Here is a 23,791-nt window from a genome sequence, read left to right on the forward strand (position 1 = left end):
TTTGAAAGTTTTTTTATTTTACTATTTTAGACTAGACAGACCAGGTGGTCAGTTCAGAAAAAAAACTTTTTTTTATATCACTATGTAGCCTCTGGTTCCACGATTCGTGGTTGTACTTTTTTGCTATACCTCTGGTTCTTAAAATATAGGGGCTTTGCTATTTAGTTGACTATCTGCACCTTATACTAAAAAAAAATTGTGAAATGAGGTATGTGATTAGGAGGTTAAAGTTGTACTCTGCTGGAAAACTATATATATATTTTTTATCAACTGATGCTAGAAAAATCTTGTAAATTACTTCTATTAAATATCTTAATCCTTCCCGTACTTATCAGCTACTGTATGCTCCACAGGAAGCTATTTTCTTTTTGAATTTTCTTTTTCTGTCTGACCACAGTGCTCTCTGCTGACACCTCTGTCCTGAGGTTTGCTGTGGGGATTTGCTCCTACTCTGTACCTAAAACAGACAGAGGTGTCAGCAGAGAGCACTGTGGTCAGGCAGAAAGGAAATTCAAAAAGAAAAGAACTTCCTGTGGAGCATTCCGCAACTGATAAATACTAGAAGGATTAAGATATTAAATAGAAGTAATTTACAAATATGTTTAACTTTCTGGCATTAGTTGATTTAAAAAAAAAAATAATAATAAAATAAAAAAGGTTTCCAGCGGCGTATCCCTTAAAGGGGGCATAAATCATGTTCAGGGGGTGCTGTTATGCATGCTCCTATACACATCGAGTCTGACATTTACACCCCATTTTGCAATAAAGTTCCTGCCCAACTAACAACTTACGTATTGTCAACAAAATAGTACATACCTTGAAAATTGGGGGGGGGGGGGGGCATAACAAGAAAGTAAACACAGTTGGAATTAGGGCACATAAAACTACATACAAGGTTATATAAAATATTTTTTTCTTTAATGTCTTAGCAAGCCCTTCAGCAAAATTGTAAGAAAATAGTGACCGTTACTTCAAATGCATCTTCACCACCTCCTAGGGTCATGGTTTAATGATAGGAACTGGTCCGCAGCCACTGCTATTTGCCATATACACCCTAAGCTAATTCATAGTACTTTCCAGTCTCTGGGTCAAAATAACAGTTCAGACATGGGTCATATAGCAAGGTCAAAATGTCTTCCTCCTCATCTGCTCCAATTCCATCATCACCTGTAGAGTAAAAGATATAAAAACATTGTAAGATTGCAAGTTAGATATTCTCTATGAACCCCCCCCCCCCCCCCTCCATACTTACTGAGATTATAATTCTAGTCAATTTTATCTTGTTCAACTATATCTATATACTTCCTAGAGTCCTGATAGGCCAAGTTGTTTAGAGGGAAGCCATTGCAGCTGTTCATGACACACCCTCCCATGTAGACTGTGGTTTAGAGTGAAATGCAGCACAGCACTGCACCCAGGAGAGACACCCCACAAGCACATATACAGTGGTCCCTCAACATACAATGGTAATCCGTTCCAAATGGACCATCGTTTGTTGAAACCATTGTATGTTGAGGGATCCGTGCAATGTAAGCATGCAGGTTGAAGACCACTGGTATAGGAAGTTATACTCACCTGTCCCCGCCGCTCAATACCGTCGCCGCTCGTCACCGCTGCCCTGGATGTCGCCTTCCCTCGCTCTCCGTCGCTGCCATCACGTTGCTACGCACGTCGCTCTTATTGGATGACAGGACGACGTGCGCAGCGACGTGATGACAACGATGGAGAGCGCCGATGATGCTGGGGATCCTGAAGAGGACGCGCTGGAGCCCCGAGGACAGGTAAGTGACCATCAGCGGACCACACGGGGCACCCTAAAAGGCTATACGGTGGCAGCTTAAGCAGTCTGCGCTGCCGGATAGCCGTTTATGCGATGGCCCCAACATACAAAAGCATCGTATATTGATGCTGCCTTCAAGGCCATTGTATGTTGAAATGATCGTATGTCGGGGCCATCGTAGGTAGGGGGGGGGGTCACTGTACTTATGGGGAGAGATTATACATATACTTATGGGGCAGCTGGTCAACTTTTTTCCTCTATACATATTTTTATAAATCTTCCCCATGGTCTCTTATGCTCAATCTCCAAACATCTAGGCTGGCTTCAAACTGGAAATCTACTAAGCTTATCTCTATACACCAAGTGACAGACCGCTGAAAACAAGCAAAAAGTTCCCTTTAACCCCAATAGTGTAGAAAAAAAAAAACTCTCAGAATCTCTTCGCTCAGTAAATGCATTCCAAAATTGTTATCACTTAAAGAGACATATGACAGTTAAAATAAATGCCAAAACATACCGCGTGGTTAAAGGGGTACTCCGGTGGAAAACTTTTTATTTTATTTTTATTTTTTTTATCAACCGGTGTCAGAAAGTAATACAGATTTGTAAATTACTTCTATTAAAAAATCTTAATCCTGCCAGTACTTATTAGCTGCCAAATACTACAAAGGAAATAATTTTCTTTTTGGAACACAGTGCTCTCTGCTGACCTCACAGACAAAACATAGTGTATCTCTTTTGCCATATTACAAAAAAGTCTATACCTGAAAGAAATTCTGCCATTAATTCAGAGGAGAATATTTATTAATAACCAATAAATGAATCAATGGCATTGTTGAAAAATTGGTTATTGATGTATGTGATGTCACATACATCTCCAAAAATAAGCTGATCACAAAAGTAATAAGGCAATAGACCAGTCACAAATAGAAGGTTGTTTGACAGTAGCCTTGCTCTGTGATTTTTTTTTATTTTTTATTCAGACCTCTAATATGCCATGTAAGGGATTCTGGATCTTCTGATATCACTTTGGAATGAAAGCATTTTTTTTTAGTTTATTGGTATATTCAAAGTATATTATGTTGATAACTGAGATCAGTATGCAGAAAAATAGTATAAGGAGACACAGTCACAGTACCTGTTACAAGACAGCCTCATAGACACTATGCATCCATAGATGTCCTATTTTTGGAAACCATTAAAAATTTTCCCAAAAATTACATTAAAGGGTACCTCTCATCAAAAAAACTTTTGATATATTATAGATTAATGTATGCAGAATAACTTTACAATTGCATGTTATTAAAAAATATGCTTCTTTCTATTTAATTTTCCACTTTGAAGAAATGACCACTAGGGGTCTCCCTACCAGTCCTGGCAGCAAGCATTTCAGACTCATGCTGGAGTCCTAAACACTACGAGCTGCCAGTCTGCTTTGTTCACAGGCTGTTTGGCTGTGAACAAAGCAGGCTGGCACCTCTGAATGTTTAGGACTCCAGCATGAGTCAGAAATGCTTGCTGACAGGACTAATCGGGAAAAATACAATAGAAAGAAGCATATTTTTCATTAACAGGCTATTGGAAAGTTATTCAACATTCATTCATCTAAAATATATCAAAAGTTTATTTGATGAGAGGTACGCTTTAAACAATCATTTACTTTTATCTACAGAAAACCCATTTGTGTGTTCTCTTCACACTGCAAACACAGACAAATTGCAAAAGAATGTTTTTTCTCGTTTCCACTGGACTGGTAAATGTCGGTATACCTTTTTCTTAAAAGGGTACTCTGCCCCTAGACATCTTATCCCCTATCCTTTGGATAGGGGATAAGATGTCTGATCACAGGGGTCCCTTCACTAGGGACCCTCGCGATCTCGGCTGTGGCACCCCAGACATCCGGTGCACTAAGCGAACTTCGCTCTGTGCCGAATGACTGGCAATGCGGGGTGAAGGCTCGTGATGTGACGGCCACGCCCCCTCAATGCAAGTCTCCCATAGACTTGCAATTAGGGGGCGTGGCCGTGACGTCACAAGATCCAGCACTGCCCTCGATGCTCTTAACGGATGCCGGGTGCAGCAGGAGATCTGGGGACCCATGCAATCAGACCTCTTTCCCCCTATCCATTGGATAGGGGAAAAGATGTCTAGGGGGGGGGAGTACCCCTTTTAACTGTATAGAAAAATGTAGTGAACGGCACTGTTCTGTGCAGAGTTGTCTTTTTATTATATAGAGAAAACAGGAAGAAGCATGCTATGCAGAATAAGGAAACCTAATGGGCCTCATTTACTAAGAGTGTAGTGTTGTTTTCTTTGTGGGTTTTTGTTTCTGACAGATATTTTTCCATTGTCACTGAACAAACACAATTGGCTAACAGGCAATTGCGTAAACTGGATCCTATCATAGCCTAACTACACCAACAAAAGAAGATACCAGTATACTGATTTGAATACAAAAATAGTGAATAAACTTTATTCAAGTGCATTATAACATCATACATAAATTACAAGGTACTATACAGATGAAAGCTACAGAAAGAGGTAGTGATACTGAATCCACAATGGTAGACAGTACGGACGGCAGGGATACAGTCCACAGATGTCAAATTGCAACATGCCCATAGATAGTAAAAATAAATAATGAAACATACATATAATGAGTGTATAGAGCTGGTATATGTCCTCAGACGGGCTATGAGTAAAGTGCAAGTAACTAATTGTATAGCACCTAGCCCTGTTCAGAGGTCAATCAGCAGCATTATATAATAAAAAAGAGGAGAGCATGAAAGACAGCATAAAGTAACAAATACCTGCCATACACCAATAGGGGAGATCACTACCTGTACCCCAACGCGCGTTTCGCGTATGGGCTTCGTCAGGGGGCATGTGTTTGATATAAAAATATGCCCTATTTTATTGTGTTTTTCTGGTGTCAGGCTAAATGGTCATGTCCTGACTTTATCTGGATAACACCTAGGTAGCTCATGTCCATATGAACATAGTTCTTATGATCTGCTCCCATATTGTCTATGCACATAAGATTGAGTTTAACCACCCGTTCACATAGGGAAGGAGATAATCATATTACCAGTAGAGAGCCCTGAGGTCATGTGTGTTAGTCTGGGGTTAATCGCAGAAGGGAAATCCAGATAATTGATCAATGGGGCCATCAAAGATCTATGAGAGAGCATTTTCCCACACCAATCTTTATCAGAGTGGTAAAGTCCCTATACACTTTACTGGCCAAACACCGACTACCTAATGTGTACCTGATGATGTTGGGGGGGAAAAAAAGTGTCCGGACATGTTTGATTTCAATTATACAACCCTTTTGTTTTCTGAGGGAGAAGCTGCAACAAGAGTTATTTGGCAGTAGCTTAATCCTACTGTGTGTATGCAGGATCCACTATCAATTTAAAAACCTCCATGTGGATAGGGAAGGTGCATAGCTATGAGGGGTTGCCACTCCCCCTCACTTGCAATGCAAAAAACACATAGAAATAGCCAGCAAAACAACCAAACCCATGAGTGCATGCTGCCATGGTACATACACAAGCTCTAAGTTTCCATGAATGGAAAGGGTCAGTTAACTAGTTTGGTCAGGAATAGTGTTAGTTGTATTTGTAAAAGTGATTATTAAATCCATAATGGCCATAACTAGTCCCAAATGGAAATGTTTTTAGTCCACTGTCCTCGATCTCCCGCTTTTGGAAGGTTTTTGTCTTGTTCCCATTTTTGTGATATATTCATTCACTTTTGCTTGATACGTTTCTGTGTGTAAATTATTAGGGTGATCCTTTTTGGTTATAAAGGGTTTCTTAATTTTAATGAAACATTTATGTTATTTCTGAAGGGTGCTTAATTTCTTCTTTGCTAAGGAATGTCAGTCAATCATGTTCTTGGGTGCAACAATCTGGCAAGAGGCCTACCACATTTGTCTAGGTCATAGCAGTAGCATATCATTCTGTCCCTAAATCTGGTGTAGGAATGATGAATATGGTTGCATGGGAGGCCTGTCTTTTGTGAAGACAAGTTCAACAATTGTTTGGGACAATGTAGTGCAAAGATATGGGGACTGAGGGGCATACATTCAAGCCTTCTGAAATTGGTAGAGCCTACTGACCTTTAGCTCTGATAGGAGGCACAAATGTGATACAAACAAAGGCTTAGAAACATTTTCTATTTCCCTTTAGTTCACAATGCCAAACACAGAATGATTCTTCATCCGTTGTTACAACATGATTTGTAATTGCTTGGACACGTGTCCATAGTGTTTAGAACGATGCTTTGAGCGTCTTGCCAATAAAATGCAATGCCAGGCATTACATCAGCCGAGCAAAATGAAATCTCAGAACTAATAACTTGAACACAGGTGAACACAAGAACTGAGAGCAACAATTACTTTCCAGGCTGTATTTTATTGACAGCAATATTAACTGCCAATAAGATCACAGATACAGAACGACTACATAACTCATGTATGCCACGGGCAAGGTGATTCTTCTTCGCTGGCACTTCTGCCAGCCATTGGTAGCATATCATCTTCAAGGGCCAGATGAAGGTCAGGTAATGATCCTACAACCTGATGGTCCTTGATTTTATTGGCAATAACCCTTCAATCTCTCAAGTCATAACTTTCCCAATTACCTAACTGACGGTCTCAGGACAGGTACAGCTGCGGAAACTCACTATAGAGGGAACATTTAGTCTTAAAAACATGCTGACAGACTTCAGATCACTAAGAAATAAAGTGGCAGAAACCAATACATTACCAACACACAAGAAGTTCTATATTTTGTTTTATTTATTTATTTAATTGTCACTATCCTTGTCACTATCCTGAAATCAGAAAATCGGAATTAGGAAAAGGAACTACTCTTCTACAGAATCGGCATTGCACCTGTCCATGATTTTTATAGCAGCTTAAAGGGTAGCTCCCACCATCCTATTTTTTTTTTCTTTCCCTGCCTATTGCCAATCTATTCCTAACACCCTCCCTGCTTTTATTTTTTATTTTTACTATATTAAAAATAACTTTTTTTCTGCCTGGTAGTGTGCTCACTACCAGGCAGACTTCCCCAGCAGGCACCACGTCACTGATGCCTGCTGGGGGGGGGGACTTCCGCCCTTAGTTCATCTACACAAGGTGCCTCCAGCTGTTTCACCACTACAACTCCCAGTTTGCCCTCACATCTATTGGCTTTCAGGGCATGCTGGGAGTTGTAGTATTGAAACAGCTGGAGGCACCCTGTGTAGATAAACTATTAGCTAGTTACATACGGCGCTGCGGCGCTAGCCCGTTCCCTCTGTTACCCCCCCCCCCTGCGCCATACCCTGTTCCCTCCATCACAAACCCCCCTCCCTCATACCCCGTTCCCTCATTACACTTACTGCAGAGTCCGGCAGCGGGTGTGCACGGACAGCGGCGGCGACGAGGTGGCGGCGATGTGCGGGAGGAGTGGCCTCCCAGCCAGTGGCCGGGGAGCCAATGCGCTCGCTCCCACCTGTCTGATTGACAGGCAGGGAGCGAGTGCGGCCTAACTGAAAAAGGACTGATTGACAGACCAAGATCAGTCCTTTTTCAGGCGTGACGTCACGCCAGGCTGCAGCCGGCCACTAGGAGGGAGACCCTTAGCGGCCGGTTTTCAAATGTAAATTAAACCATTTTAATAATAAAAAAAAAAATTCTAAAAGTATATTAGAGATATGCTGTAGTACATAAGTACTACAACATATCAAAAAATAAAGTTGGTGACTGCCCATTTAACCCCTTAAGGACCAGGCCATTTTACACCTTAAGGACCGGAGCGTTTTTTGCAATTCTGACCACTGTCACTTTAAACATTAATAACTCTGGAATGCTTTTAGTTATCATTCTGATTCCGAGACTGTTTTTTCGTGACATATTCTACTTTAACTTAGTGGTAAAATTTTATGGTAACTTGCATCCTTTCTTGGTGAAAAATACCAAAATTTGATGAAAAAAATGAAAATTTTGCATTTTTCTAACTTTGAAGCTCTCTGCTTGTAAGGAAAATGGATATTCCAAATATATTTTTTTTGGGTTCACATATACAATATGTCTACTTTATATTTTCATCATAAAATTTATGAGTTTTTACTTTTGGAAGACACCAGAGGGCTTCAAAGTTCAGCAGCAATTTTGAAATTTTTCACAACATTTTCAAACTCACTATTTTTCAGTTCAGTTTTGAAGTGGATTTGAAGGGTCTTCATATTAGAAATACCCCATAAAAGACCCCATTATAAAAACTGCACCCCCAAAGTATTCAAAATGACATTCAGTAAGTGTATTAACCCTTTAGGTGTTTCACAGGAATAGCAGCAAAGTGAAGGAGAAAATTCTAAATCTTCATTTTTTACACTCGCATGTTCTTGTAGACCCAAGGGGTAAAAAGGAGAACATTTTTACTTGTATTTGAAACCCAATTTCTCTCGAGTAAGTACATACCTCATATGTCTATGTTAATTGTTCAGCGGGCGCAGTAGAGGGCTCAGAAGGGAAGGAGCGACAAATGGTTTTTGGGGGGCATGCCGCATTTAGGAAGCCCCTATGGTGCCAGGACAGCAAAAAAAAAAAACACATGGCATACCATTTTGGAAACTAGACCCCTCGGGGAACGTAACAAGGGGTAACGTGAACCTTAATACCCCACAGGTGATTCACGACTTTTGCATATGTAAAAAAAAAAAAAAATTTTTACCTAAAATGCTTGTTTTCCCAAAATGTTAACATTTTTAAAAAAGGTAATAGCAGAAAATACCCCACAAAATTTGAAGCCCAATTTCTCCCGATTCAGAAAACACCCTATATGGGGGTGAAAAGTGCTCTGCTGGCGCACAACAGGTCTCAGAAGAGAAGGAGTCACATTTGGCTTTTTGAAAGCAAATTTTGCTCTGGGGGAACGTAAAAAGGGGTAATTTGAACCTTAATACCCTACAGGTGTTTCACGACTTTTGCATATGTAAAAAAAAATATATATTTTTTACCTAAAATGCTTGTTTTCCCAAAAATTTTACATTTTTAAAAAGGTAATAGCAGAAAATACCCCCCAAAATTTGTTAGGCAATTTCTCCTGAGTACGGCGATACCCCATATGTGGCCCTAAACTGTTGCCTTGAAATACGACAGGGCTCCAAAGTGAGAGCGCCATGCGCATTTGAGGCCTAAATTAGGGACTTGCATAGGGGTGGACATAGGGGTATTCTACGCCAGTGATTCCCAAACAGGGTGCCTCCAGCTGTTGTAAAACTCCCAGCATGCCTAGACAGTCAACGGCTATCTGGCAATACTGGGAGTAGTTGTTTTGCAACAGCTGGAGGCTCCGTTTTGGAAACAGTGGCGTACCAGACATTTTTCATTTTCATTGGGGAGGGGAGGGGGGTTGTATAGCGGTATGTGTATACGTAGTGTTTTTTACTTTTTATTTTGTGTTAGTGTAGTGTAGTGTTTTTAGGGTACAGTCACACGGGCGGGGGTTCACAGTAGTTTCTCGCTGGTAGTTTGAGCTGCGGCAGAAAATTTGACGCAGCTCAAACTTGCAGCCGGATACTTACTGTAATCCTCCGCCCATGTGAGTGTACCCTGTACATTCACATTGGGGGGGGGGGGGGACATCCAGCTGTTGCAAAACTACAACTCCCAGAATGTACTGTCTATCAGTGCATGCTGGGAGTTGTAGTTTTGCAACAGCTGGAGGCACACTGGTTGTGAAACACCGAGTTTGGTAACAAACTCAGTGTTTTGCAACCAGTGTGCCTTCAGCTGTTGCAAAAGCTACAACCCCCAGCATGTACAGACAGCGGAAGGGCATGCTGGGTCTTGTAGTTATGCAACAGCTGGAGGCATACTACTTTGGCTGGGGATGCTGGGGATTGTAGTTATGCAACAGCTGGAGACACACTGGTTTGTTACTTAACTCAGTGTGCCTTCAATTGTTGCAAAACTACAACTCTCAGCAGTCACCGACAGCCAACGGGCATGCTGGGAGTTGTAGTTATGCAACCACCAGATGCACCACTACAACTCCCAGCATGCACTTTAGCTGATTGTGCAAGCTGGGAGTTGTAGTTATACAACAGCTGAAGGTACACTTTTCCATAGAAAGAATGTGCCTCCAGCTGTTGCAAAACTACAAGTCCCAGCATGCCCATAAGGGAATGCTGGGAGTTGTGGTGGTCTGCCTCCTGCTGTTGCATAACTACAGCTCCCAGCATGCCCTTTTTGCATGCTGGGAGCTGTTGCTAAGCAACAGCAGGAGGCTGTCACTCACCTCCAACGATCCAGCCGCATCAGGTCAGTCCCTCGTCATCGCCGCCGCTGCTCCTGGGGCCCTGATCCCAACAGGGACGCCGGGGATCTGGGTCCCCAGCACCCGGGGTGCACGTCCCGCACCCGCTCACGTCCTCCGGAAGAGGGGCGGAGCGGGTTGCGGGAGTGACACCCGCAGCAGGCACCCTGATTGGTCAGCCGGTAATCCGGCCGACGAATCAGGGCGATCGTGAGGTGGCACCAGTGCCACCTCACCCCTGCTGGCTATGGCTGTTCGAGGCCGTCTCTGACGGCCCCGATCAGCCAATAATTCCGGGTCACTGGAGACCCGATTGACCCGGAATCCGCCGCAGATCGCTGGACTGAATTGTCCAGCGATCTGCGGCCATCGCCGACATGGGGGGTCATCTTGACCCCCCTGGGCGATATGGCCCGATGCCTACTGAACGATTTCAGCAGGCATCGGGCACCGGCTCCGCTCCAGATGGTTGCGGGGGGGCGGTAAAACACATGACGTTCTCATACGTCATGTGTCCTTAAGGACTCGGAAATGGAGACGTATGAGAACGTCATGTGTCCTTAAGGGGTTAAAGGAGATATCCAGTGCTGAAAAACTTATCCCCTATCCTAAGGATAGGGATAAGTTTCAGTTCCTGGGGGGTCTGTCCGCTGGGGCCCCCCGCAATCTCCCATACAGTGCCCCGGCAGCCCGCGGGAAGGGGGCGTGTTGACCACTGTACGAAGCGGCGGCTGACACACCTGCTCAATACAACTCTATGGCAGAGCTGTAAATTGCAGAAGGCAGCGCTCCGGCTCTGCCATAGAGTTGTATCGTGCGGTGGTCAACACGCCCCCTTCCCGCTGGCTTCTGGGGCCCCATATGGGAGATCCTGGGGGGCCCCAGCGGTTGGGCCCCCCCCCCATGATCTGAAACTTATCCCCTATACTTAGGATAGGGGATACGTTTTTCAGCACTGGACTACTCCTTTAACCCATTTTATTGAAAGGTATTTTTTTGTGCATTTTACATTGCTGGCCATTCTAAAATATAGGCCATCAATTTTTGATTGGTGGAGTCCTAGAACTCTCAGTGCACGGTAGGGCTGATATTAAAAGGTGTACTCAGCCCCAAGGAATCTTATCCCCTATCCAAAGGATCAGGGATAAGATGTCAGGGCTCATGACGTCAAGGCAACGCCCCGCTCGTGAAGTCACTGCCACACCTCCTCAATGCAAGTCTATGGGAGGAGGCGTGACGGCCGTCACGCCCCCTGCGATAGACTTGCATTGAGGGGTTGTGCCCATGAAGTCACAAGCCTCTGCCCCACATAACCAGTCATACAGCACGGAGTGAATTTAGCTCTGTGCATCGGATGTCTGGGATGCTGCAGCCAAAATCACGGGGGCCCCTAGCAATCAGACATCTTATCCCCTATCCTTTGGATAGGGGATAAGATGTCTAGGGGTGGAGTATCCCTTTAAGCTTTGCTATGGGACACTTTTATTTCTGTGTATACCATTGGGTTACATTGATCTGGCAAACAAGAGAACAGCACAGAGACTCAGCTTTCCAGGTTATTTTTAGAGTGAAAAATTGTTTAATAACTTATTAATATGCTCTGAATATGGCTTCATATCACAATGTAAATCGATAAGTGTTTAGCTTGCTGGAGAAGCTACTTATCCAGGAGGGTGAAAATGTGGTGTGGTGCACATTTTAGCTACTTTGAATTAACCTTTTAAAAATGTCACAGCTACATTTGCTTGTATTATATGTAAGGGTCTACGTGGCCTTTTAAATCTTGTGAAGAGTGAAGATCGCTGTAATATTGACTGTTAAATCACTGCTTGCTATTACCTCATATGTAGGCTACAGAAGCAGCTTCAGGATGGGAAATAACCGAATAACATCCGAGTGGATGGCATTTAAAGGTCGATAAATCATAATAACTCAGTGGAATACCTTTTGTTTCTGCAATCGGACATTTCAACACACATTAAACATGAAGGAAAGTTGAACGTATGGCGCTTTTATCAGTCAACCCTATTTATTGTCACAGAACAGGGCCGTAAACTCTACTGATATGCAAATGGAGCCCTTGAACTGCAGTCTAAATAGAAAATATATTCACTCAATATAGGAGAGATGACTCCAGACTTATTACACAGCACAAAAGAGACCAGAGGGTTTTTTGGGTCAGAACCGTTTACTTAATATGTTATAAAAACACTATAAGAACATTATGGACAAACTGTGATAAACTGTGTTATGCATGAAATACCTAGTGCAGGTCCTGTATTGGGCTATGATAAAGTGGCTGTCAGTGCACACACTGTTTTTTTTTATTTATTTTTTAATAATGAGTCATCACGCCCCCTCCCATAGACTTGTATTGAGGGGGCGGGCCGTGAAGTCACGATACTCCAATCCCTATGTCTCCCATCATCAGGCACGGAGCAAAGTTCACTCTGTGCAGCAGATGACACAGGATGCTGCAGGAGAGCTTGCGGGGGTTCCTAGCGGTGGGACCCCCGTGATCACACATCTTATGACTAGTGGCGGAGTACCCCTTTAACTTCAATGTTCCTCTGTGAACTCTACAAATACCCCTCTTTGTCAAATAAAGCTATTCCCGCCTACATAGTCCAGGAAATTCTTTTGAACAACTTGAAACTTTACTGAATTCCTGTTGCAAATACAGAAAATACACCATCTCTTGTATACAACTTTATCATTTCCCTGATTCCTAGGCTATACTGTCAATTTGGTCACTGTCCTTTGATATAACATATTTTGCAGTTACTTTGCAGAAATACTTCTTTAATGCTTTAGCACATGTACGTTGAACTATACTTTCCGCAGATATATAAAGATGATAGCTTGCAGGTTCTCCTGTCTAATTTACTAAAACTTGTGTTATGCAATATAAAGGACTCTACTTTACTCACACTTTTGGTGGTAATCTGTGACACTTGCAGAAGCATATGCAGGGAAGTCCTCCCTGACTTGTCAGACCGGCTAGCGCTGGTCCAACCAGAGGTCAAATAAGGATCAAGTAAAAGGCAAAATGGTTTTTGTACAACTAATCCATTCTTACAGGAATCCCTCTTGGGATGATAAAATAGAACACTGTAGACTATATCTTTGCACTGGACTGAAACTTGAAGTAGGAACAGCAACTATGTTGATAGATGACTTGTGGCCTATATGTAGAAGGTATGCCTGACATTAGTAGTACCTAGGTTCACTAAATTTTACTCTCCTTAGTATTATCAGAACGGAGGACAAGACATGTGGCTGTGGCCAAACCCAAGCCCTGACTCTAACTAGGTTAAAGTAAGGGCCACCTATTTTTCCGAGAAGAGAAGGGTGGACTTGGGACTGGTTCCTGCATCAATTCACTGTACAGAAAATGCTATGTGATGTGAGCAATTTAACCCTCTGCACACTGTAGACCTTAGTGTATGCTTTAGACTTGTGGTGCAAGACTCCAGTGTATGTATGCAGAAAATACACTTTGCATGACCATACAATACTGGAGATATATACTGTGCATCCAGCAAACCTATTATACCTCAGTCACCCAACTACTCTCTGCTGGGTAGTAGCTGAAGATACTGTACTGGGCCAGCACATCAGAGGATATGTAGGGCTATTTTTTTCTCTTCAAGAAACTTTCCAAGTAGCTGATGTCTTAAAGTAAAAAGTATACCTCTGACAGCCAAGAACTTGGACTATGTGGACAAGCAGGAAATGTAGTTCAGTAACCAACCATGGCTGACAAGCTGAAGTTATTGGAAACTAAATGATAATTCTTATACTCTAAGCTGGTATGATCAAGTACCTGACTGTTTTGCTTCCTAGTATACTGTATGTATTTTTGTGTATTTACTCCTCAGGTTTACAATGTTAGCCTTAAAGAAGATTATGAAAGGCTTTTACAGAAACATCTCCTTTCTTATCAATGGCCTATGTCTGGTATTGCAGCTCAGCCTTGTTGCCTCTTTTACACTCATTCCTGGATTGTAACAATTTTATTAAAATAGGAATTAGAGCTCAACAACTATCATTTCTAGGTAGCTGAAACAGCTCCCAGCTACAATCATGATAATATATATATATATATATATATATATATATATATATATATATATATAAATAATATTTTTCCGCTAATTTTACAAAGTCCTTGCTTGGCTTGCCTGGTTTCTCAGACTCTATTTTCCTGTCATAACCAATTACAAATGTACATAGCTGATATGATTCCCAATTTCAAAGGTCTAATGTATTTTGGATAGTACATCACTAAGACATCTCCATCCCTTGGGTTCTGAGCATACGGCTAAGATTTATGAGCCCTCTCAGTGAATTTTCCATTGGCAGAAAAACAGCGACAATCATATGGCTAGCCGACATTACAGCAGGCTGCACTGTACGTAATGTAGCTGCTGACATTTCCCACATTTCTCAAAGGGATCCCTGAGGCTTCTCAATTCATAAAATTGCTTCTCTTTGATTGAGATTTTTTTTTCGGTGGATACCATGGGCTTCTTACCTTCATTACAGTTCAGCCTAGATTCTTTAAGCTTGAGTAAAGGATCCTTATTCTGATTCTGACTTGTTGGGATGATCGGAGGACTGAATGCATTTAACCAATCCCTGGGAGACAGAAAAGAAGATGTTACCTATCAGTGATTTCAGCTTCAGCTCATTTATTATTGTTATACCTTAAGCTCTCTCGGGCAGACTCTCTCATTTTTATATTTAGTCTTTAATATAACCTCATAGTTGTGCAATGTCTCAGAATCCTGTTGTGTTTTTCTGGTCATCATAGTAGCATATATCAGTAACAGCGGAGACCAGTGGAGTTTGCAGCAAATTTCTGATACAGAGCTCAAGATCCACATTATACACATTTAGGCTTCATTCACATCACTTTCTCCCCTACATTTATACTTTACATTACTAAATATCTCCATAGTTAGCCTTAATCTGCCTGGTGTACATCAGAATACTGTAGAAAAAAAGAGGATAGGATAGTGTTGTAGACAACACTATTCCATACTGCAGAGTCCAATAAGGAAAAGGTATACCTCTAAATATACATGATAGCCTATAAGTCACAGAAGCTACTGTATGGCATTCATCTCAGACATCCATTAAATGTATACATCTCAAGCTTTTCAATATGTATCAGTGAAATGGATAACAGTCTATGGCATTGAAAAGAAACATGGTGATAAAAGGTGAACTTATGTTATGCTTTACATAGTCATTTGAACTGTATGGTTAAGTTGTTTGTAGACATTTGACCATGTTTTTTGACTATTTAAATTCTTTGCTTTGTAGATTTTTTTCTAAGGTTGAACACAACATGCATCTGGAACAACATGCAAAAATGGATTAGGCTGCCACAAAGCTAACTACAGTGCTGCACCACTCTGTCTACCACCTTACATCTCCTCCCTCATCTCTGTATACCACCCTACATCTCCTCCCTCATCTCAGTCTACTACCCTACATCTCCTCCCTCATCTCTGTCTACTACCCTACATCTCCTCCCTCATCTCTGTCTACTACCCTACATCTCCTCCCTCATCTCTGTCTACTACCCTACATCTCCTCCCTCATCTCTGTCTACCACCCTACATCTCCTCCCTCAACTCTGTCTACTACCCTACATCTCCTCCCTCATCTCTGTCTACTACCCTACATCTCCTCCCTCATCTCTGTCTACCACCCTACATCTCCTCCCTCAACTCTGTCTACCACCCTACATCTCCTCCCTCATCTCTGTCTACCACCCTTACATCTCCTCCCTCATCTCTGTCTACCACCCTACATCTCCTCCCTCAAGTCTGTCTACTACCCTACATCTCCTCCCTCATCTCTGTCTACCACCCTTACATCTCCTCCCTCATCTCTGTCTACTACCCTACATCTCCTCCCTCATCTCTGTATACCACCCTACATCTCCTCCCTCATCTCTGTATACCACCCTACATCTCCTCCCTCATCTCTGTCTACTACCCTACATTTCCTCCCTCAACTCTGTATACCACCCTTACATCTCCTCCCTCATCTCTGTATACCATCCTACATCTCCTCCCTCAACTCTGTCTACTACCCTACATCTCCTCCCTCATCTCTGTCTACCCCCTACATATCCTCTCTCATCTATCTACCGCCTTACATCTCTTTCCTCATCTCTGTCTACAACTCTAAATCACCTCCCTCATCTCTGTCTACCACCTTACATCTCTTTCCTTATCTCTGTCTACAACTCTAAATAACATCCCTCATCTCTGTCTACCCCCCTAAATCTCCTCTCTTACCGTCTTACATCTCCTCCTGCATCTCTTTCTACCACCCCACATCTTCTTCCTCATCTACAAGACAAACCTCCTACACATTCAGATCCACTCCCATCTGTCTTTTCTCATGCTACACCATTTTCTGGAATGTACTTCCACAGACAGATGAACATCCATACATTTAAAGGGGTACTCCAGTGGAAAACATTCTTTTTTAAATAAACTGGTGCTAGAAGGTAAATAGACTTTGTAAATTACTTATTTTTAAAAATCTTAATCCTTCCAGTACTTACCAGCTGTTGTATGCTCCACAGGAAGTTCTTTTGTTTTTTAATTTCTTTTCTGTCTGACCTCAGTGCTCTCTGCTGACACCTCTGTCCATTTTAGGAACTGTCCAGAGTAGGAGAAAATCTTCATAGCAAACCTATCCTGCTCTGGACAGTTCCTGACATGGATAGAGGTGTCAGCAGAGAGCACTGTGGTCAGACAGAAAGGAAATGAAAAAAGAAAAGAACTTCCTGTGTAGCATACAACATCTGGTAAGTACTGGAAGGATTGAGATTTTTAAACAGAAACCAGTTGATTTAAAAAAAAAAAAAATGTTTTCCTGTGGAGTACCCCTTTAAGTAAGTCCTAAAGCACATTCTTTGGCAGGACTTTCACAACATTCTCAACATTATTCTTAAATAATGAACCTGTGACTGTTATTTAAAGGGAATTTATCTGCTCTATATCATGCTCGGAGCTAAAGTGTCAAAGAAGCAGTGCCGCGCTACAGTATGCATGCCTCCTCCGTCCCCACCCCTCATTGCCCTGATTGATATATAGCGCTTGGCTTCCAGGACTGAGTCTTGTATATCACTAAAGGTAGGGAGGAGTGTGGGAAAGGGGGAGCGGTATATCCTGCACCCATCACAGCCTTCATGACACTTCCGATATAGAGCTGACAGATTCCATTTAAGAGTATCCCTCTGTCACGATCACACCCTATCGGTCAAGCCAAGAAGCTAGAGAGAGTGTGATGGTGCAAGGGTTAAAGCCGCCAGACCTCTGGGTATCCACTACTAGTCCCAGCAAGTCACCAAATTAACCCTTAGATAAACGTGTTTCCACCAGAGCTGCCTTCAGAAAGGAGAGCTCCTATATTTAGAGATCAAAGACCAGAGCTGATTAATTAAACATTTAATCTGATAAAAGGTATCACAGTGCTATATATATATAAAAATAAAGAAATTACATACAGTTACAAAAATGCAAAAGAGTTTAGCAAGGCAAGTTCAGAAAACAAAAGATGAAGTTCTTACAGCATGATGATATAGCAGTCCAGGAGAGTGAGTTCCAGCTGTTCTTGGGATGGTCTTGTCAGCTTGTTGCACAGCATTGAACACCCTGAGTCTAGCATTGTTTCAATATTATCTCTGCTTCTTTGGAGGGAAACTCCATTCCCCCCTCCCCTCTGATCCCACCAGGTGGGGCATCTCTCTTCCTGACCCCTTATCTGTTTGATTATATGATGGGACCAGAGTGCATGACTTCAAAGGAGATGCAAACAAACAGCCAGACCCTCCAATAAAATGCAATACACAAAAAACAAAGGCTACACCGTCTGAATGACCCCTCACCCATGTCTTATAAAACACATGTATGTTACCATAATCAGGCCTTGGGCCTGACACCTCCCCCTTAAGATGGAGACAGAGAGATCTTGCCTTTCCAGGCTAATAGATCTGTTTCCATTAACCATCTATTTCCCCCTGACGCGATAAGCCATCTGCATTTTGATGCAGGCTTCCTTTTCTGTGTTGGACAGTGAAATTATATTGCTGGAGGATAAGACTCAAGCGAAGCAGTTTACCATTGTTACCTGACACTTTGCCCAACCAATGTAGAGGGTTGTGATCATTTATGACAGTAAAATCCCTGCCATACAGATATGGCTGTAATTTTTGCAAAGCCCAGACCACAGCTAGACATTCCTTCTCTATGACCGCATAGGCCACTTCTCTAGGCAATAGCTTCCTACTAAGATAGAGTATGGGGTGTTCTTCTCCATTGGAGTTTACTTGGCTAAGAACAGCCCCCAGACCAAAATTGGAAGCATCTGTTTGTACCACAAACCTTCTACTGAAATCTGGGGCCTGGAGGACCGGAGAGTTGGGCAGTGCAGTCTTGAGGGCAACGAAGGACTTATCACAATCCTCAGTCCAGGTAATTTGCTTGGACACCTTTTTTTTCCAAGTCTGTGAGAGGTTTTGCTATCTTACTATAATCTGGGACAAATCTACGGTAATACCCTGCAGTCCCCAAAAAGGACATGACCTGTTTTTTGGTCTTAGGAATTGGCCAGGCAATAATAGACTCCACCTTACTGGGCTCAGGGCGTAGGGTCCCTCCTCCTACTCTATGTCCTAGATACTGCACTTCTGTCATGCGAACTTGACACTTTTCTGGTTTTATGGTTCAGAAAACAAAAGATGAAGTTCTTACAGCATGATGATATAGCTGTCCAGGAGAGTGAGTTCCAGCTGTTCTTAGGATGGTCTTGTCAGCTTGTTGCACAGCATTGAACACCCTGAGTCTAGCATTGTTTAAATATTATCTCTGCTTCTTTGGAGGGAAACTCCATTCCCCCCTTCCCCTCTGATCCCACCAGGTGGGGCATCTCTCTTCCTGACCCCTTATCTGTTTGATTATATGATGGGACCAGGGTGCATGACTTCAAAGGAGATACAAACAAACAGCCAGACCCCCCAATAAAATGCAATACACAAAAAACAAAGGATACACCGTCTGAATGACCACTCACCCATGTCTTATAAAACACATGTATGTTTCCAAAATCAGGCCTTGGGCCTGACACCCTCATACTCCATGCATTCATGAACTTCTTACTCCATGCATTCATGAACTTCACATAGTCAGCTGACACATCAGCCCTAACACTAACCCTAATGAATGAAGATGGTATGTTGTAGGTCTTCAGTCTCCAACTATACTCTCCTCATTGCCAGTCTACTGTCTACTCTCTTCTGTGTTATAAGCAATACTATGGATCTAAGTAATTCTGCCTCAGAGGAATAATCCACCACCCTCCCCATCCAAAACCATAGTATGAAAGGGAAACCTGAAAAAAGTATTACAAGACTTTATTGCAATTTTTTTTCAACTTTTGGTTTTGTTGCGTTACTTGGCACTCATTCTCAGCATGTCACAGTCTAAAGTGTGACTTAAGACTGAATAACAAAGCTGTCTTAAACTGTGAACGCCTAACATGACACTTGCTAAGACACTTTAGCAATGTGGTAATGATCAACACCAGGATTCCTTCAGATCATCTCTGGCTGCTACAGGGATGCTGACAGGCCGACAAATGCAAGACATAACACAACTACATCTTGTTTTGTAGGAAGCGCTTTCAATGTGTGTCATGGCTAATATACAAAGGTGTCCCCACAACCACTTTTCTGTGGAATCTAAAATGATTTATATGTTTCTTATTATTATGTTCTAATTGCCAGGGCTGTATTTACTGCTCATGTTTCCCTAGGCACTGTGACTGAATTAATTCAACCCTAGACTAAGCCTTCTAAAAACAATTTAGAGGCCATACTAAGACCCCAGAGAGAAAAATGTCCTTAGATTTAAACACTGTGTCATACCCTAAATTTAGATTCCAGATGCCGACCCCAGAATCCGACCCCCAGTATAATGAAGACCCCAGTATCAGACCCCCAGTATAATGCAGACCCCAATATCAGACCTCCTAGTATAATGCAGACCCTAGTATCAGACCTCCAGTATAATGCAGAGCCCAAGTATAATGCAGACCCCAGTATCAGACCCAAGTATAATGCAGACCCCAATATTAGACCTCTAGTATAATGCAGACTCCAGTATCAGACCCCCAGTATTAGCCCTCCAGTATAATGAGAGGCTGAATGATGTTCTTGATCGGCATCTTGACTTCAGTCTTCCACAGTCCTGGGAGTGGCAGGTCCTGGTGTTTGCGCTGTGGCTCTTATCTGCTGCCGGGTGGTGGAATCTCTGTTTTCAGCAGAGCACATGAAGAAGCTGTTCACCTGCTTCACCAATGAAACCTCCTAACTGGGGGGGAGGGGAGAGAGAGAGGAGCAGTCCCTCTCCTTTCAGTGCACTTGTAACAGACATGACCTGTAAGTGACTGCGACTGCCTCATATCCCTTAAAAAATGTATGAAGGTGAAAGCACTACGCATTTTTTTTTTTTATTAGGGTTAGTTGTAATTCACTGGTTAAAATGGCAAGTCCAATAGTGGGGTCCTAAGTTTCCAAGATCTGCAGTGAGGAGGAATTTGGAATGAGCATTGTGAAGTATGCATGCTGTTAGTTCAAATAAATCTAGAGGGGTATGGAAGCTATATTCAGACTCCTTGTCAGGATCCGGACTGGTATGCAGCGAGGACACTGGTGGTGGATCCTCTGTGTCAGTGGGGTGATGGCGTGGGCCATACCAGGGGAACGGAACAGGTGAGTAGATTGGGATGCGACCCGCGGGCGGGCGCGTCCCGCTATGCGGATCGCATTCCCGCCGGCAGTGACAGTGCAGCGCTCCCGGTACCCCCCCTCTTTTTATCTGCATGTCTCTTCATACGAGACGAGGCCAGTGGGAGTGACTCTTGAGTCTCCTTCCAGATAACGGAGAAGTCCCGGGTTACTTCATCTATGGCAGGAAGTTCAGAAGAAATGGGGAGGGGGGGCAGAGGGTGAATCCTGCCACGGGGCGGAGTGGTACCAGGAAGGAGGCTATAAGGAGGTAAGATCTCTGCTTGCTTTTAGCAGAAAACATCAGAAAAGTCCTGGTAAGCCTTGGGAGGGCCCGGTAAAGGTGGAGCCTCAGGGGTATGACAAGAGGGAGCAGATGTGAGGCATCGTTTGTGACAAGAAGGACCCCAATTTTTGATCTCCCCGGTGGTCCAGTCGAGGGTAGGAGCATGACGCTAGAGCCACGACAGACCGAGAAAAACTTCAGAGGTGCAGTTAGGCAGAACGAAAAATTTAATTTTTTCATGGTGAAGTCCAATGCTCATAGGCAGAGGTTCAGTGCGGTAGCGCACAGTGCAGTCCAATTTTTCTCCGTTAACAGAAGAGATAAAGAACGGTTTGACGAGACGGGTTACTGGGATACTGAACCTATTAACGAAAGAGGCCAAAATAAAGTTTCCTGTAGAACCTGAGTCCAAGAAGGCCACTGCTGAGAAGAAGGAGTTGGGGGAAGGAGAAATCCGCACAGGTACAGTCAGACGTGGAGAGGCAGAATTTACACCAAGTGACGCCACTCCCACGTGAACAGGGTGCGTGCGTGCGTCTCCCAGACGAATAGGGCAGTCCACTAGGAAATGTTCGGTACTCGCACAGTACAGGCATAAATTTTCGTTTCTACGATGAGTCCTCTCTTCTTGGGTCAGGCGAGACCGATCCACTTTCATAGCCTCCTCGGCGGGAGGCTCAGGAGTAGATTGCAGAGGATTCTGGAAGAGAGGTACCCAGTGATCAAGGTCCTTTTCTTGACGGAGCTCCTGGCGTCTTTCAGAAAAAAGCATATCAATGTGGGTGGCCAACTGGATAAGTTCAGACAGGGTGGCAGGAATTTCTCGTGCGGCTAGCACATCTTTGATGTGACTGGATAAGCCTTTCTTGAAGGTCGCGCAGAGGGCCTCATTATTCCAGGATAGCTCAGAGGCGAGGGTGCGGAACTGGATAGCGTACTCGCCCACAGAAGAACTCCCTTGGACAAGGTTCAATAGGGCTGTCTCGGCTGAAGAAGCCCAAGCTGGCTCCTCAAAGACACTGCGTACTTCAGAGAAGAAGGACTGGATAGAAGCAGTGGCAGGATCATTGCGATCCCAAAGCGGTGTGGCCCAGGACAAGGCCTCTCCAGATAACAGGCTGACCACGAATGCCACCTTAGACCGTTCTGTAGGGAATTGGTCTGACATCATCTCCAGGTGCAGGGAACATTGGGACAGGAACCCACGGCACAATTTAGAGTTACCATCAAACTTGTCAGGTAGGGACAAGCGGAGTCTGGAAGTGGCAACTTTCTGCGGAGGAGAAGCAGGAGCTGGCGGAGGAGATGGTTGCCATGCTACAGCAGCTTCTGCCTCTACAGCAGCAGTCAACTGCGACAGCTGTTGTCCTTGCTGTGCGATCTGTTGGGATTGCTGGGCGACCACCGTGGTTAGGTCAGCGACACTAGGCAGCGGGACCTCAGCGGGATCCATGGCCGGATCTACTGTCAGGATTCGGCAGGCTGATATGCAGCGAGGACACTGGTGGTGGATCCTCTGTGTCAGTGGGGTGATGGCGTTGGCCGTACCAGGGGAACGGAACAGGTGAGTAGATTGGGATGCGACCCGCGGGTGGGCGTGTCCCGCTACGCGGATCGCATCCCCGCCGGCAGTGACAGTGCAGCGCTCCCGGTCAGCGGGTCTGACTGGGGCGCTGCAGAGAGGAGAATGACGCGAGCGCTCCGGGGAGGAGCAGGGACCCGGAACGCTCCGCGTAACACTCCTGTACTAGTGGTTGTGGGGATCCAACAGCAGGGGGCTCTAAGTGTGTTCATAGGTCAATTTATATTAATGATAATCCCAACTAATAAGTGTATGACAAGGAATAAGGATCCCAATCTGGCTATGGCTAGGAAACTGATGTCTACTGAAGGAGTACGATTGCACAGTTAGGCCCCAATGTTTGGGAATGACCTCGACTGTCATGAATTAGCTTACTTTTATCGCCTCAACCCAGAAGGAAAAGTAATGAGGCATATTTTGATTAATTAAAGACGCTTGGTTATGTGTCATCAAGGCTTTGAGCTCTAATCAATACAATCAACATGCAAAGGCCAAGTCCGGCATCCTGTGCCAAATTGGGAGAATACTAAGCAGTTCATGTCCTGACATTGGAGAAGCAAAAAAGAATGTCAAGCAACTCACATGTAAAATTTCAGAAAATTATGTGTGTATCTTGGGATGACCAGATGTTAATACCTTGTACGTTAAAGGCAATGTGTCAGCGCCTACTTTAAAGGGGTATTCCAGGGTTAACTAACTTTTAACTATCCTTCCCATTATGAATAATTATGATAGTTTTACATTTACTTGCTATACCGCTCTGCCATGGATGGTCCCCCCAGGTCTAGCGTTTCTTTTCAGGTCCTGATGACGTTCGTCTCACAATCCTTTGCGGCTCGTGGCGTCAGCTGGTATACGTCATCAGGACCTGAAAGGAAAAACTAGACCTTTTTTTCCATGTCGCTACCTATATTCAGTCCCGAAATCTTTTAGTCTTCACTTTGGCCACCAAGTGTAATAATAAGCTGACACTTTTCAGCAGTTATCACAGACGGGATTATTATGATAGATAATA

The 23,791-nt window shown here is 43.5% G+C and overlaps 1 protein-coding gene across 10 annotated transcripts in view; it reads right to left on the bottom strand.

The window, feature by feature from the left end:
- Positions 1-499: 499 nt before the first annotated feature.
- CFAP20DC (CFAP20 domain containing) overlaps positions 500-23,791 on the bottom strand; it is a 512,401-nt gene continuing 489,109 nt past the window's right edge. For 2 of the 10 annotated variants that reach the window (XM_056524495.1, XM_056524498.1), the window contains 2 exons: positions 14,630-14,733; positions 503-1,167 (listed from right to left, as the gene is read on the bottom strand). In XM_056524495.1, the coding sequence (XP_056380470.1) occupies positions 1,055-1,167; positions 14,630-14,733 (217 nt within the window). In that variant the 3' untranslated portion in view covers positions 503-1,054. Of the gene's footprint in view, positions 1,168-14,629; positions 14,734-23,791 lie in introns of all 10 variants that reach the window. The other 8 variants (XM_056524496.1, XM_056524497.1, XM_056524502.1 and 5 more) reach the window with 6 other exon arrangements.

The sequence above is a fragment of the Hyla sarda genome, chromosome 6 (assembly GCF_029499605.1).
Source record: "Hyla sarda isolate aHylSar1 chromosome 6, aHylSar1.hap1, whole genome shotgun sequence".
Classification (NCBI taxonomy): domain Eukaryota; kingdom Metazoa; phylum Chordata; class Amphibia; order Anura; family Hylidae; genus Hyla; species Hyla sarda.